This window comes from Zalophus californianus, chromosome 15 (genome assembly GCF_009762305.2).
Source record: "Zalophus californianus isolate mZalCal1 chromosome 15, mZalCal1.pri.v2, whole genome shotgun sequence".
NCBI lineage: Eukaryota > Metazoa > Chordata > Mammalia > Carnivora > Otariidae > Zalophus > Zalophus californianus.
The window spans coordinates 61,644,035-61,660,549 of record NC_045609.1 but is presented as its reverse complement, the minus strand read 5'-3'; the positions used below and the strand labels follow the sequence as shown (position 1 = coordinate 61,660,549).

Below are 16,515 nucleotides of genomic sequence, written 5' to 3'. Positions count from 1 at the left end.
GCTAAATACTTATGCTCCCAAGGTAACAGCTGTCAACAATCATGCACACCAGTTATCCTAGAAGTGTTTTGATTTTTCTCTTGGCTAACTCCCCTGCCCTCAGGGCTGGTGTCTCTTTCCTGCTGCTTCAGGTTGGTTTCCCACTGGGAGGCTACTGCTGACAGAAAGCCCCATGCTTTATACTGAGGAACTATACACCGGAAAAGCAGTGTCCCCCCTCACTTGATATTAATTTAGGGCAGAAAATGGTTGTATCCCAGCTACCTGAGAGCCTGCATCCTCAAAGAATGAGAAAGTTTCAGCTCTGATGCTTCCCACCAAGCAGCCTCAAACCAGTTGACACTTAGGGCTACTTCTTTATTCTGGAGCCCCAGCATGCCGACATGCCTCAATTTAAACATCTGGTATACCTGCCAGGGAGGTGCCACAGTGCTGTGAGAACCAGACAGTACTACTCTAGGATGCTGGGGCCAGGGGCAGGGTGGGGGTGGGGGGGGATTAGCAACATCTGAAGAAACGGTATCTTCCCCTATTGCCATATGGCGTGTGTCATAACAGCACGGCCAGTTTGCTTTTCTCTCAACTTGGGTCGTTGCAATTTGATTCTCCATTTTTGCCCTGCAGCCTCCTTCCATTTCCCTTCTAAGACATTTGACATTGATTGGTCTTAAAACTGCCGGACTGCTTTTATCTCAATCAAACAGTCACTTCCAAGAATTATCTCAGTTCTTCCATCTGTTTGCTGCTTTGGCTTTTTTCTTTTTGTTACACAAACAGCTGGAGCCTGCTTCTATGCTTGTTGGCCTCTAGATCAGAGGGCAGACCAGTCCGCCCTGGATGAGCGCCTCCTCCTCTAGACTCCTCAATACCTGCACCCTGGGAAGCTCTCCATGCACGTGTGTGTGTGTGTGTGTGTGTGTGTGTGTTTGTGTGTTATGGGGGCTGTCAGATAGCCAGAGAGGCCCTTGGCTGCATCCCCAGAACAGATGCCAGAGCTCTGTGGGTCCTTGTGAGGTTTAGGATTGGGAGGGGGCAGGCGTTCAGTCTTAACGTATTTCCTTCCATCCTAGACTCTGGCTATAAAAGTAATACATTCTCATTGTGAATCATGTACAAGTATATAAAACTAAAAACTGAAAAGTTCTTTCCTCTCCCCTAATCCCACTGGACAAAGGAACGGATCACACTAGTTTTTTCTTCTCAAGCCTCCTCTATAAAATTGCAATCACATACGTGATTATATTTCTACCAGGTTTCAAATTAACTGCATTTTTCAGCTTAATTTACAAGCTGGTCCAACAAGTATACTACAGCCCAGCATGTTTTTGTTTTTGTTTTTAAGATTTTTATTTATTTATTTGAGAGAGCGAGAATGAGAGACAGAGAGAGCACATGAGAGGGAGGAGGGTTGGAGGGAGAAGCAGACTCCCCGCTGAGCGGGGAGCCCGATGCGGGACTCGTTCCCGGGACTCCAGGATCATGACCTGAGCCGAAGGCAGTCGCTTAACCGACTGAGCCACCCAGGCGCCCAGCCTAGCATGTTTTTGATAGGTAAACTCTGATCATTTTATTTAGCTTCTCACTTAAAAAAAGAAACCCAAGTTTTGCCTAAGGCAGTTCCCTGGATTGTGCATAAAATGGTATTCATGAGGCCTGAGGTTATTTTGGTGACGAGGCAGCCCAGAAAAGGATAAATAGCTTTCTTGTGTTTGTACAAACTACTTCAGGAAGAGGATTCTGCCTCTCTAAATGGTTTAAAACACAAATAATATAGAAAGTAGAGAACAGGGGTGCCTGGTTGATTCAATTGGTAGAGTGTGTGACTCTTGATCTTGGGGTTGTGAGTTTGAGCCCTTATGTTGGGTATAGATAACTTAAAAATTTTAAAAAAAGGGGGGGGAGGTAGAAAATGTCTTGAGTTGCAGACTCCAAAGGTGGTACTAGCGAAAATACATGTTGTGTGCATACTCCTGAGAAAATGGGAATTGACAGCTCTGTAATCTTCTTCACTGGGCCAGAGTGTTGAAAGGAAGAAAAAGCAAAGCTGGAATTAGCAGTGAGGTTCTTGTTTTCTTCAGCCAGCCTTAGGGATGTCAAAAGGAGGGCTAGAGTTATCTAGAATCAGTATTTAGAGTATTGGCATTCAAGTCAAGGGTGCTTGCTTCTTCAGAGGAGCCTGGGCAATGAGCACTCCTCATTGCCCAGCCCCCACTACCCCCACTGCCCCTCTCCAGTCAGGCAGAGATTAGGAGGGTAGAGAGCTTGGTGTTCGTGGCTGTGTCACCCACCATGGAAGTGGAGTTCCCTTCAAGTCACAGGATCTTTATGCCAAAAAAGAGGCAGTGAGTTATCAGACTGAGGGTGGGGGTAGGCAAGGGAGGGCTTTAAAATCAACCAGTTTGAATCAAGTGAGATGTCATGTGTGGCTTGATTTTGTGCAGAATGTTCTCAGATCAGGGACCTTCAGCAACCAGATTCACAGGAAATGATATCAAGAGATATACAACAAAGAACTGTGAACAAGAAAAATAATGATTTTATACGGAGGAGAAATAGTTTGAAGGTCACTTAATTAGTTTAGTAGATAGTACCATGGTGTATAGAATTGGGTAGTTAAGACTGGGATTTCAAGGTTAATGAGATTAGATTATGGTTAATAGAATGATATAAATTTAGAGAATTTAACCATTATTTGAAATGGGTTATTTAATAAAAATGTTAATTAAGAAGGGAATCTGCTGTCTATTGTCCTTTAATGGTAACCTTTGGGGACTGGAGAAAGGTCGGGGAGTTTTCTGTGGAAACGCTTTTTTCATTGTGAGGCACTGATTGACCATGTCCCTCCCTCAGGTAATGCCTCTGACCTCAGCTCCTGCCCACTCAGCCAGTTTCTTGGTTTTCACTTTAAAGAGTCACTTACTTGGAATTCTTTTCCTGCATTGCTTAGTTCAAGTGTAGGCCTTTAATGATTCTGATTAATTAAGGCTTTAAGTATTCCTCAGAATGAAAGACGTCACTAGAAAAATGTCCATAAGATCACTTTCAGGCATGGATACTGTGTAACAATTGCTAAAATGCCCTTATTCCTATTTCATCCTCCCACTCTTCCACCCACTGCCCCCTGAAAGCTGGTCAGTAATGGGCAAACCTACCAAAATGATCAGACATGAAATGGGTCAAGTAACATCTGGCACCACAGCTCTAATGACCCTGAAAGAAAATGTACCAAGGTTTTTTAAAAAGACCTGGGATTTCTGTTACAGTTTCAGGTGTTCAAAGACAGTGGCCCTATTTACATTGTGTTTGAGTGTATGTGTTTCATCTTCAATGCATTTGTGAGACCTGTCTCATACCGATAAGTAACACCCTCCGGTGGGTGAGCTGAGCAGCAGGCCCGGGTCCGCTAGATGGTGAGCCAAACCCTCAGGACTGATAGCAGAGTAGCTCCAACACATGATTTGAGATGAAGAAAGTTAGTGATTCCTGGGAATGATTCGAGGTTCTTGTTCTACCTGATATTCTGAAGGCAAATAAATATGTGTGGTTCGACAGCCCCTGCTCTGGATATGGAAATGGACTTTTGGGGGCTTCAGGAGAGTTCAGAACAGGTCTTTCTTTGCCTGATTGATGGTGATGAGGAGGCCAGGCCATCATGTGATTAAAGCAGGTTTTCATGGGAAACTGTCAAGAGCAGAGCTTAGGTAAAGGGCACTAGAAGCTGAAGGAGAACATCAATCTTGGAAACTCTGTCCTGCTGAGAGGCCCACAGTCCAGAGGAGTGATCAGAAGAGACCCAGTTAATGTCAAGGAGCTGAATGCAGAGAGAGGAGAAACTGAACTATGTCTGGGATGGGAAACCTGCAGCCCCCTCGGCCACACTGCCTTACAGACACGGAGGCATCCGCCCTCCGGGCCCTTGGGGCTAGAGCCTGCCCCAGGGCATAGCATCTAGCTCCAGACGCTCTTCTTTCCCCTGCATGTCTAGAAGATGGTGAACAGAGGATCTGGCTTAGAGCCAGAGAAAGGTAGAGGAATTGATCCCTCTTCCACCTACAAACCTGAACTGGAACCCCGAAGCATGGCTCTCCTCTGCTCTTGTAGTTTCAGGTGGTTGCAGATATTCGCTCTCTACAATGCCATGTGTGTTTAAGTGAAATTATACTGGATTAGAATTTCCTTTCAAAGCAGAAATCAGCAGTTTCAGCCTGGCCTCTAGCTTCAGTCATCACGGAGTCCTGCCTACACCGGTAGCTTTGAACTGGAAGGTTTTCCTGCAGATTGCTCTCCGTGCCCTCCACCTGATGCTCACCATCTCTCCCACATCTCTCCCACATCCCCGATCTTCCTGCTCCAAACAGGAGTAATCAGGCTCACAGTCATCTCAGACATAGAAAGGACCACCAGCAACCTAAGCCCCGCCTGATGCGGGAGCTGTCTTTCAGAGCGCTTTGCATATGGCCACTAAACGTTCACTGGCCAAGTTTCTGGGTTTTCTTTTTTTAACCTTGATCTAGGGGACTTTGCCTTTAATAAGCCAACAGAATTTCAATATTTTAAAAAATGACATTTACCCCTCCTTTCTAAGGCCTGACGTCAGTTATTTTTGACTCCAAGTGTACATGGAACTGCCTATCTACAAGTCAGACCTCAGGGCTATTTTTAAATTTTCAAACCTCTCTATAGACCAAGAAAGCAAACTTGGAACATGTGATTTTGCTACCTCTCTGGTGCAGTACCTTTGTCACCAGAAAAAAAATATAATAGTGAGCAGTATTTTACGTACACTGCATCAAGCTGCTCCTTGGCCCTTGGGACCCTGTGGCACGATGGGATAGGCTGTGATGCTCAGCAGGGGTCTGAGCTCCTCGTCATCTTAAAGCAATTACTGATGTGACGGTGTAGTCCTTCTGACGTTCAAAACCAGGCCTGCCCAACCATGGCTGCTACTGCTTCCTTCCAACCATCAGGCAGTGATGGATGCTTGGTAGAAAGAACAAGTTCAAAGGAGCAGTACCGTCACTCTTCCCATAGAAAGGGGCATCGCACGGCACCTGGGTGGCTCAGTCAGTTAAGTGTCTGCCTTCGGCTCAGGTCACGATCCCGGGGTCCTGGAATGGAGTCCCACCTTGGGCTCCTTGCTCAGTGGGGAGCCTGCTTCTCCCTCTCCCTTTGCTGTGCCCCACCCTCACTTGTGCGTGCGCTCTCGCTCTCTCTCTCTCAAATAAATAAAATTTAAAAGAAAGAAAGGGGCATTGCACCTTCAGTCTTGGAGCATAGGGGTCCTGGACTCCTACATTTCCACCTAGATGGTTAGGGGCAGCCTTGTATTTTTCCCAGTGTTTAACATAGGGAACAATATCATGACATAGTAAGATGTAAAATTTTTTTCCTTTCCATGATGCTAAACAAAGCTCAGTATTTGAGGTTCAAGGACTCTCTTTAGTCTCTATTATTGAATTGAAGCTAATCAATTCCAGTTGGGTTTCAGCAAGGTTGGTCAGGAGGAGGTGCCGGGGAGGACTACCCATGCCCTAAGACTGTCATCCCATGACAGAGATCAAATGTGCGGAAATTTGGTCAAACCAGTTTTTAACAATAAAGGTTCAACCATTCAACAAACCTATGAGTTCATTTCCTCATCTGGAGGCAGAGCAGTAACCTACTTCAGGTAGACAATCACCTTTCCTCAGTCATCTGCGTCTCCAAATTCAGGCAAGCGCAGTGGGGTGCACTAGCGCAAACATGGGGAGCAGAAGGTCCCTGGGCTCATTTCCTCTGAGTGCGGAGCGGCCGCTGCCGGCGGTGGTCTGGCAGATAGCCCATCCGCTGGGATCTCGCAGCGAGGGAAATACGCAGGCTTCCACACGCAGCGCGGGAATCTTGAGAGTTAAGTGACCAAAAATAGCCTCCGACCCCTCCAGAGCGGCAGCAGAGCGGTGCAGGGTACTTGGCTGGGGGTCCCGCCTGTGCCATGGCCCCATGTCTGCCGGAAATCCTAAGCACGCAGAGCCTGGACCGCTCCCTTTCCCAGCTGCAGGGTGACCCGCACCTTGTCGTCTAAGCTGGCGGCGTTCCCTGAGAAGTGGGGCTGCCTGGGGAGCCCAGGGGCTGGCGCTCTGGCCTGCGTTCACGGCCTGCCTCTGCCTCCCACGACCCTGGCTCCCCATTTCCTCCTCCGGGCTGTGGAAATTAGAATAGTACCTACTTCACAGCGTTGTTACGAGGATTCATTTCAAAAAGATAGAAATTTCACGTCTGCTGGAGGCCAGATACCGTGATACCAGGCTAGGTTCTGTAAACACCTCCTCAGGCCAGTCCGACACGGACCCTCCTGTCAGGGCTCCTGGGCAACACCACTGTCTTTCCTTTGCAGGGGGCAACTTGGCACAGCTTGTCCCTGCTTTGACTGAGGAGGCATCAGCCCGTGAACCATGGCCTCCCCGACACCTCTTACCTCCAGCTCAGGTTCTCCTCTGCGTAGTGACAGGAAAGGGACCATTCCCCAACCTCCAGACACTTGAGACCGGGGCAGCCTCCGAGAGCCAGAGCAGCCACACGGCTTTGTCCCGATTCCATCTCCGCGTGCTGCCCGCACTCCTTCAGGTTACGGGCCACAGCTGTGGAGGCCCCGGGGGCCCGCAGGTCAGCCGCTGGGGCCTGACCTCTGAGCGCCCTCTGTCGGCAAGACTGTGGCTGGAAGGGCTTTGCCACCCCTGGCCCTCGCAGACATCTGGAAGACACTGCCTCACAGCAGGGCTCCCTGCTTGAAGTCCCCTCCACCTCCATAACAGATACCCAGGAAGAGGCTGCCCCTCACCCTCCGCATTCTGCTTTGGGTTCCTGCAGCTGAGTAAATATTTTTCCTATCTCTTTGACTGCATTCATGTTCAGTTACATATAATAAAAGAACCCCCCCATAATCAGCCATAAAACAAGAGGAAAAATTGCCATTCGTGTAGTGTGGGAAAACAGTTCCTGATTTCTCTGAGAAGATGATCTGATAAAATCTGCAAGTCTCTTTAGAGGAGAAAATATGAAGGTGCACACCTTTGACAGTGTTTGTACGGGTTCCTGAAGGTGGAACGTGCTACACAAGTGCTGAGCTGTTCAGCTTCGAAGGCAAAGAGAAGATGGTTATCTCATTCATCCCTCTTTTATTTGTAAAATCTTTTTTGTCTCCTGGCAGGTGATCTTTTTTTTTTTTCCTGGAAACCAATTAGCTACTAAAATTAAACATGCTTCTCTTTAAATTAATCCTTTTCATAAAATGGTCTTAAAATTGGCCTCAGCTTCTCACAGTAAGGAACTGACCCAGTTGTAACTGGAGACACATTTGGAGTCCACCTTTCTCCCACCTCAGCACCCCCCACCTTTGCCCCCACTGTTGCCAGGTGCTGTCCGCCTTTGGGCTTCAGGCGGTGGCCAGCCACATCTTGGCAAACGCCCTAAGGTCTGCCCTGGGACAGCCAACAGATTACCTGGTTCTCCTGCCCAAGTGCTCTGATGGCAACTGACAGAGTTTTAATCACTGTAAATTCAGGTTATGGTCAGATTAGCCAGGAGATAGGATGCTTGCTGGTTGTTTTGCAGTGATGTATTGTTTATGGGATTAATGCTCTGAACGGCCAAGGGTGTCAGCTGATATTTATTACTTTAAGCTGTCTCAGCTGTTCAGGTTCAACTGCTAGCTCCATGGTCACAGGAAATGCGGGCTCTGCATGTCATGTATGCCCTGAGATGTGCAAATGTGGCCGGGACCTCAGTGAGTATGTGTTACAGATGCCAGAGGAAAGGGATTCATTGCGGGAGCCTCCTTTGATTTTGTTCCGGGCTTCTGAGGGAACTCCGCACACCCCTGAAGGTCGGAGAGATTCTGGGGAAAGGGAGAGCATTCAGGGATGGCTCCAGAGGGGGTTGAAAAGGAGGTCATCTCTGGCAGGCCTGGCATCCATGGGAAATCATGCTGCCTGCCAGGTGGCTGTAGGCATTGTGTGGTTTTTACCCCTGTCCCTCTCCAGCCTTCTAAGAGAGGACACTTTCAAGGTCACTGTGCCTTTAAGGGAACCTTCTCCCCAGTCCCTCAGCTTGGTAGTGCTTAAAGCTGCAAGAATCAGGCCAGCCCTTTGAAACCTATGTGTAGTGCTGCACGAAGAGAAATAAATGCACATTGCCCCAGTGTGTGTCTAGTAACACACACTACAGTTGGTTTGTTTTTCCAAAAAAATTTAATTTAACCCAAGTGTACACTGTCACACTGTAAACACACTGGGGCACCAGAAGGGTGGCTTATAGAATTTAATGCCCTGGCAAAGGTCAGCTTTTAGAAAAAGCCAAAAATGGCTGGAATCTCTGATAGCTCTTCAATCAGGTCTTGGATCCAGGCAGATGTGTTTATTTTTTCAGAGGGAGTTCCTGAGGATCCATCTCAAGTTCAGACACTGGGCACTCCCCCTCCCATCTCCCTCCTGTGCTTTCAGAGGCCCCCCTTCTCCTCCCCAGGAGGCCACTGTCCCTGGTCACCCAGGTGGGCCCCTGGGGCAAGCAAACTCCCTGGAGCTTGAGGTTGGGGAGGGAGGACCCGGACAACCCCCGCTCCTTCCCCGGGCTTGAGTGTGGAGTGCTTTTCTTACAACTAACACTGCCTTTCTCTGCCCATTTCCCTCAAAGGACGGCATGAACTGGGTCTGCAAAAATGTCAATGCAAAGAAGAAATAAAATCTAGCCGAATGGAGAGACGCAGGAGCTGTGGGAGCTGAATTCTGTCCTGAAAAACACTAATTTGCTGCTTTCTGACCAAATGTTTTTCCATCTGCGTACAGCTACAGCTGTTTGAAGGCAGGGAACCACACAGTTTATAAAGAATCCCCGTTCCAGCAGCTTTAACTGATCTCTGAGGCTCAGTATCATTCTTCAAATAAAGGAATTATATTATTTCCTCTGCATAATTGAAATAGTATTAAATGTCTCAAAGCACATGATTAGAAAATGAGATCTTTTAAATGAGCAAGAGATTACATTGCAGTTTAGACAATTCCAGTGGGCTTTTTTTCTTTCAGGAAAAAAAAAAAAGAAAAGAAAAGAAGAAAGGAAAAGAGGAAGAAGCAGCTTATGCTGCATTCATTTATTTCCTGACCTGTCCCTTACATTCCTCCCTACCCACCCCCCTCCCCCCCATGGTTCTGAAACCGCAGTGTTTGCTGGTGCTGGGCAGTGATTTTTACCAACACCAACCAAGCTAGTGTGGGAAGCGGCCTGGGGGTGGGGGTGAGGATGGCCGATGATTAAACCATCTTGTCATTCAGGTAGGAGACTGTGTATGTAATCCTCACCCTTTGGAGAGAGGGGTGGGGAAAACCTTTCTCGCAAACAAGTCACCACAGAAACATACCTCGTCCCCACCCCACCCCCACTCCCCTGGCCAGCCACACAGGGAAGCAGATTCTTATGACTTTTGACTGTAATGACATCTGGAATGTAAGGAGAGGTGGGAGGTTTAATTCCAGAAAAATTACAAGGTCCTTAAAAAGCCCTCTCACATCGAGGGCTCAGGCTAGCGTAAACAGGCTTTCTCCAGTTCAGTGAAGCAGTGAGCCTCCGACTCTGAGATTAGCTGGCTTCTCCATGGCCGTCCTATAGAAGGGATTTCTAAAGCTCAAAGAATTCTGTTTAAATGATCACAATAGGCCGCCGCTATCAGACTTTAAAAATAAGTGCGGCTCTACCACGAACCTGCCCCATGGAGAAAAGGCTGGCTGATCGATTTTTAGAAGAGATCAATTTTTACAGTGCTGGCAGCTTGGTGGGGTGGGATGCTCGTGGGTGGAGAGGGGTGGCTGCTGGGAAGAATGTGGGTATGTATGATTGCTGGGACCATGCCCAGGGGGGTCAGAGTCACCCCCGTGGCTGTGTCCTCTGCCTCTGTTCAGCAAAATGGGCCTCTGAGGGTGGAGTGGAGAAGAAGGGCAAAAAGCTTGTCTCCCTGAGCCCAAAGAACTCCCCAGCTTCAGGGGCACCTGGGTGGCTCAGTTGTTAGGCGTCTGCCTTCGGCTCAGGTCATGATCCCAGGGTCCTGGGATCGAGCCCTGCATCAGGCTCCTGGCTCAGCGGGAAGCCTGCTTCTCCCTCTCCCACTCCCCCTGCTTGTGTTCCCTCTCTCGCCGCTGTGTCTCTCTCTGTCAAATAAATAAATAAAATCTTTAAAAAAAAAAAAAAATCCCCAGCTTCAGCTTCGACGTGGGAAAGCCAGCCAGAGCAACACTCAGCTCCTGAATTGAACTCTGTTCTGGTGCCTGAGCTCAGGGGTTTTCAGAGTGTGAATAAGAGACTGTTCAGGGGTGCCTGGGTGGCTCAGTTGGTTAAGCGACTGCCTTCGGCTCAGGTTATGATCCTGGAGTCCTGGGATCGAGTCTTGCATCAGGCTGCCTGCTCAGCAGGGAGTCTGCTTCTCCCTCTGACCCTCCCCCCTCTCATGTGCTCTCTCTCATTCTCGCTCTTTCAAATGAATAAATAAAATCTTTTAAAACAAAGAGAGAGAGAGAGAGAGAGAGAGAGACTGTACAGTGGCTAGTGGGTCCCAGGAGGCCAGCTGCCTTCTCATCCTGGGAGGTGGCCCTTCCCCAACCCACCAAGGCATTGGAGCAGACCGAAGGGGCCACTCCAGCCCCCCCCACCCCCACCCTCAGTCCCCAGCACTTTTTTTTTTTTTTTTTTGACGAAGTTGTGCAGGTGAGGCTGCAGCATGGCCAGCTTCAAAGACGGTCTGGGGTGAAAGTCATTCACAACGCCAGACAGGAAAATGTGTCCTGGGGTTGCTATGGACAGACCAGTAAGGACTTGCAAAACAAAAGAGGGTGAGGTTTTTTTCAACCACTGAGCTAAGTTGCTCCCTGCAGTCTCCTCTGGCTTCTCTGTCTCACCCAGTTGCCTCTCTGGCTTTGAACAGAAGCAAAACAGAATGATAAGGAACCAGAAATCCCTCTTCTGTCAGGCTGGAAAGTGGCTCCAGCGCTTGAAAATGGTTTTTCCCTCCAAATAGTGCACCAGGGATGTTACCTGAGGGGCAAAATGCCTGCTTTGAGCTCTGCAGTTTGGAACACTGGGACATGGAACTTTGGCAGTGGATGGCCTGTGAAATATTTTCGTTCTTTCACCACCAACTCAGGGAACTGTTTGAAAGAGCCCTCCCAAGGCCTCGGCCAGCCCGCAGAAGCCACTTGCCCTCCTCTGATAACAGCCTCTGTGAATGCTCAGATTGGCTTTTCAGCTAAAGACAGACATTGCGGATGTCACAAGCTTTCATCTTCCCTCCGAGCCCTACTGAACCCTCCAGGGGCTCGTGGGGTAGGTGCGTGAAGCCTGAAAAATGCAGAGTTTGAGAGCTCCTGTTTGTGAAAAACAAAACGCTTCTAAAGTCCTCTCTCCCCTCCCAGTCCCACCCCTACCGCTGTGGCCGGGACCAGAAGCTGGAATTTGAAGCCAGAAAGGGGACACCCGGTCTGGCGTCCTCCCACCCCCGGCGGGGTCCAGCGAGCGTCGCGCCCCGGCAGACCGCCCGCGACAGCGGGACAGGCCCCCTCCCCGGCCGCGACCATCCCCCGCGCGGCTCCCGGTGGCTGGCTCCCCGCTCCCAGCGCCGCACACACTTTCCCCTTCACTCTCCCTTGGTTACTATGGAAACGAGGGTGTCATTGATGTGGGCTGAGCTGGGGAACATGTCGGCACACAGCTGAAAGTCAGCGATTGTGCCGGCGGGTGGAAATGTGCCCGGGTGGAAGAAGTCCGCAGCTCCCGAAACTGCTGGAAGGACGCGGTCCTGCCCTCTCCCTCCCTCCAACTCCACTTCTCTCTCTCCTGGCTTTTGACAAATTTCTTTATTCCCCTCTGGGCTAAAGCGGAGGCTATTTTTGTGCCACTCTGTGCCCCACCCTCACTGTCGGCCGCTCCTGATCCGGCCTGGCCTGGAGGGTGACACTATGTCACCCTCGCCAGGACGTGTCCCTTGATTCCCGTCAGAGTTTGCTTTGATTTCTCTTTCCTTCGCAGGGGCCAGTTCTTACTTCCTTTTATTTTTAGCTCTGCACTCCATGTGGTTTCAGGGTTCAGTCTGATCCATCGAAAGGTTCTTTTTTTATAGTCCCTTTAGAAAATGATAATCAAAGGAAGGGACGTGGTATTTGGTCATGTGGAAAATTCAATATATAATTTAGACGTCTGTCAAAAATCTGACAAAATGTAGCTGAAACGAAGGCAGCCCGGAATGTGTTGTGTTCTTGGCCAGAGCTCGGAAAGGGCCTCGTCTATGTTTGTCCTTTCAGAGGTTAGCATTCCTCAAGGTGCTTCTTTCAGAAGCATAGACAGGAATACAGCCTCCAACGATAAAAACAACGCTTTATGAAGCCCTTCCTACACAGCTGGTGCCCTACCGAACGTCCCCTACGTTCAGTACCAGGCAGCATGAGTCCCACTTTGCAGTCGAGAAGACTGAGGCACTGGCCTGGGTTAAGGAGTTTGCCCAGGCTCACGGAACCTTCAGTGCAGGAGGGGGCTGGAGCCTTGGGTGTGAATGCTGTAGCAAGCTGTCACCTCTGCGGGACAAAGACAGTCATGGCCCATTTCCCAGCAGTCTTAGCCTACACCGACCCCCCCCCCCCTCACCTTCTAAGTCCACACCAGTAGTGTTCCCCTGGGTTTCCTTGTCCTGGGTGTTGGGTGTTCCCTGTCCTCACCTCTGTGCAACCACAGATTTTGTACCACTTTCTGCAAGGACCAGAAAAAGGGACAAGATATTGGGAAAGGCCTGGTGAGGACACTTGCAATTACCTAGTACCTCATATTGCATCTTCTTTTCAGGGAGGGCTCAGAGAGGGAAACAGACTTGCCCAAAGTCACACAGTAGGTGACAGAAAAGGCTCGTGTTCAGGGTTCTGCCCCTGGAGCAGAAAAGCAACATATTCCCCTTGGGCAGCCTCATTTGAGCAGCCTAGCTACACACCAGAATGGCTGGTCCCAAGGGCCCACCCTTCAAGGCAAGCTGTTGGCAGAAAAGAGGGGTGCTTGGGGCAGGAGGAGAGAGGTCTAGAGTTGCCAGATAAAAAACAAAGAATTGTTTTTAATTCAAGTATATCCCATGCAATATTGGGGACATACTTCTAAAACTAAAAAAAAAAAATTCCTTGTTTTTCTGAAATTCAAATTCAAAAACTGGCCTTCTCGGGTTTTTTTGTTTGTGTTGTTTTGCTAAATCTCGCAACTCCATCCGGAACACCCTGCTCAATAAAGGGACGCTGAAGTACAATTAAAAAGTCTGTTCTCTGGAGTCAGAGAGGCCCCCGGTTCAATCCTTGCCCATCATAAATCAGCCCTGTGATCTTGGGCAAGTTACTCTCTTGGAGTCCTGCTTCTTCATGTATGAAATTGGATTAAAATTTAAGAGATATAATGTAAATAAAGTATTTAGACCTAAGGCAACAGCTCACACAAAGTAGGGACGCTCGGGGTGCCTGCGGGGCTCAGTCTGTTAAGCGTCTGCCTTCAGCTCAGGTCAGGGTCCCAGGGTCCTGGGATCTAGGCGTGTTGAGCTCCCTGCTCTGGGGGGAGTCTGCTTCTCCCTCTCCCTCTGCCTGCCACTCCCCCTGCTTGTGCACTCTCTCTGTGAAATAAGTAAATAAAAATCTTTAAAAAAAAGGGGGGGGGGACACTCTGTGCCTCAGTTTCTTATCTGTGAAATGAGGTAACATCATCCTGTTCTCCAGAGGAGAAGCTATGCATGTCCCGTGTATAGTAGGTGCTAAATCATTGGCAGCTATTGTAATAACTGGCGGAAGTTCTGGAGTCCAGACCTTCCCAGGCCCCCTAGACCTCTGCCTTCCCTCCTCCCCTCCCATGTGGCTCTGGAACTTTGAAGGCAACAAGCAAGTGGCCAACAGTCTCCTGAAGGTGCTTGCAGCCCCCTCCTCTCCCGTGCTCCTAGGGCCACCCCAGCCACACCTCTTGCAATTAGATTTGTGAGTGGGAACAGCCTCTTGTCAGAGGCTCCTGATTGGCTCCTGGCAAAAACACAGTTTAGCGCTCAGTCAAGCTGCATTTTAGGGCCTCTGTCTCTCTCTCCCTCCTCTCCCCTCTTAATTGCAATCTGTTCAGTAATTTCCTTTTCCAACACTGCAGAGCACAGGGAAGCTGCAGCACCAGGAGTTGGGCAGGGAGGAGGGGAAGACAGTGCCTGCTCCCTGCAGTGATTCTGCGGGTCCACCACTGTGACAGTGTGTGTGTGTGTGTGTGTGTGTGTGTCCAGAACCACACACACACGCGCACATGTGGAGATATGGCCAACAACCAGGCCCCTACAGTCAAACCAGAGCAAGTGGTTGGAGGCACCCACTTGTGCTGGGGACTTCCCAGTTATTAGCTCATTTAATCCTTGCAACAACATTACTAACTGTAGGTATGATCACAGTTTGGGGATAGGGCTCACAGAATTTGAATCACTCGCTCAAGATCACGCCGGAAGAGCAGCGCAGAACCTGAAGTGCACCCAGGCCCATGTCGCTGCTGGGCCCTGAGTGCATACCATGACACAGGTATTCCTCACTTTCTGAAAATTCATGTTTCGCCACTGCACTGTTACAAAAGACCTACATTAGTACCTGTTTTCAGTAACCGAAAAAAATCTGAAGAGGATTTTCATTTTTGCAAAAAAAAAGCCATTGCCATACTAATGGAGGTCTTGCATAAAAGCCAAGTGGTGTGATGCGAACTTTTGGAAAGCAGGGTCTACACTGTTTTAACTTTGGAAAGCAGGGTCTACACTGTTTTACCTGTTTTTCGGCTTGTGAAAGGTTTCATAGGAAAGCTCTACTTTCAGATAGCCGGGGAAGAGGCGCCTGTGCCTTTTCACCTTTTGGCTTCTAAGCTCAGAAAAGGAGCTAAGGAAGCCTCCTGAACAAAGGAACACGGGGAGGTTTCTTTCCCCAGAGTGAATAGCAGTGTCCCAGAGACAAAAAGCCTTTGCTAAAGAAATAAAATATTAATGAGAGAATTGCAGAGGTCAAGCTAAGTCAAGGAGGGGCAGAGTTTATGGGAGAACCTGCTCGAATACCTGAAGCTGAAAGCTCCAAGGGCTGGGGGCGGCTTTGCTAAGCAAACTGCTAGCCCTATTAGTCAATCGCTGACTAGACCCTTCCAGCAGCCCTGCAAGATAAGTATTCCCAACCCTATTTCCTAGTTGGGGAAACCAAGGCTCTCAAAGGTAAGTCACTTGCCTAGGATTACGCAATGAGGAAATGGCTTGTCTGAGATTCCGGCAGCCTGGAAGGCCCATTTTTCTCCCGGGGTGCTCTCTTGACTAGCCGCAGGGCTGTGACCTACTGGGGGCAGCGGTGGGGTGAGGCTCCGGGAAACAGGGAGATGGGTGAGAGGCCTACCTTCCTCTTTGTCACCCCCCTCTTCAGGATGCACAAGCCCCTTCCCGGAGTACCAGAGGTGGCCGCTGGTCTGGAGACCGCCGGCAGAGGGGGCAGGGGGGCCCGGCCCCACCCTGACCACAAAGGAAGAGCTGGGGAGGCCGCGGCTCCTTGGGCCCTGGCCTGGCATCCCCTGCCTCCATTCTCACCCGGACTCAACAGCCCCCACCCAGTGCCCTGGCCCGAAATGGAAGAGAGGGAGCACTCTCTCCCTCCTCAGACCACCAACGGGAAGAAGGAAGGGCAGGCTGCCAACAGATGCATGCGGACACTGCCTTGTTAGCAGAATGCGTGTTCCTGAGACTGGCCAGGCCTGTCACCTGGGCCACTGCTGACTCATATGGGAGAGGATGACCCACGTCAGGGTGTGAGACTTGGCACTAGCTGCGAGTCCCTTGGCTGGGTGCCCTTGTGTAGGGTGCGGGTGGCTCAGCCGTACTTGGCGGCCGGGGGCCCATTACACGAGCCAGACCCCTCCCTGGGCCTGGCTTTCAACACTGGCCCCCTAACCCAGTCCCCAGTCCCAGCTGGTCGACCTGCAGCCCAGCAGCCTCCCTTCCTCAGCCTTCCTCAATTCCGAGAGGTGGAATCGTGCAAAATCCCACTGGCACGCCACCCCCGCACGCCTTGGATTCTGTCTGGGGGCACACAGCAAGCCTGATCTGGGGCTTTTGGTGGGAATGAGGCTCCTCTGGGGCCTCCAGATGACAGGGCCAAAGCACAGATGGCTTCGGGAGAGGAAAGGATAAGGAGCTTCGGTTTGTAAGCAAACGCCCATCTTGCGGCAGGGGTGGGGGGACACAACCCAGCCCACCTTGCCCCTCAATTCACCCAGCTCCTGGGGGTTCACCCGGACTCCCCGGGCCCCTTTCCCACCCTGAGACCTCCAGATCTACCAGAGCAGTGAGCTGGGAGGAAGAAAGAGGGAGGAAGGAGAATTCGGGGGCTGGGATGCGGCTCCAGGCAGGGGGCGGTGTCTGCACAGCTGCAGGCAGCCCCCCCCCACCCGCCCCAGTCTGCGAATGGGCACATCGCCCCCTCCTGCCCGCCTGCCACC

General features: G+C 50.2%; 1 protein-coding gene across 1 annotated transcript in view; it reads left to right on the top strand.

Moving 5' to 3' along the window:
- The window catches only part of ARL3 (ADP ribosylation factor like GTPase 3), a 36,383-nt gene extending 27,438 nt beyond the window's left edge, over positions 1-8,945 (top strand). The window contains exon 6 of the mRNA XM_027593975.2: positions 8,668-8,945. Within this exon, the coding sequence (XP_027449776.2) occupies positions 8,668-8,715 (48 nt within the window). The 3' untranslated portion in view covers positions 8,716-8,945. The remainder of the gene's footprint in view (positions 1-8,667) is intronic.
- The last annotated feature ends 7,570 nt before the right edge of the window (positions 8,946-16,515 follow it).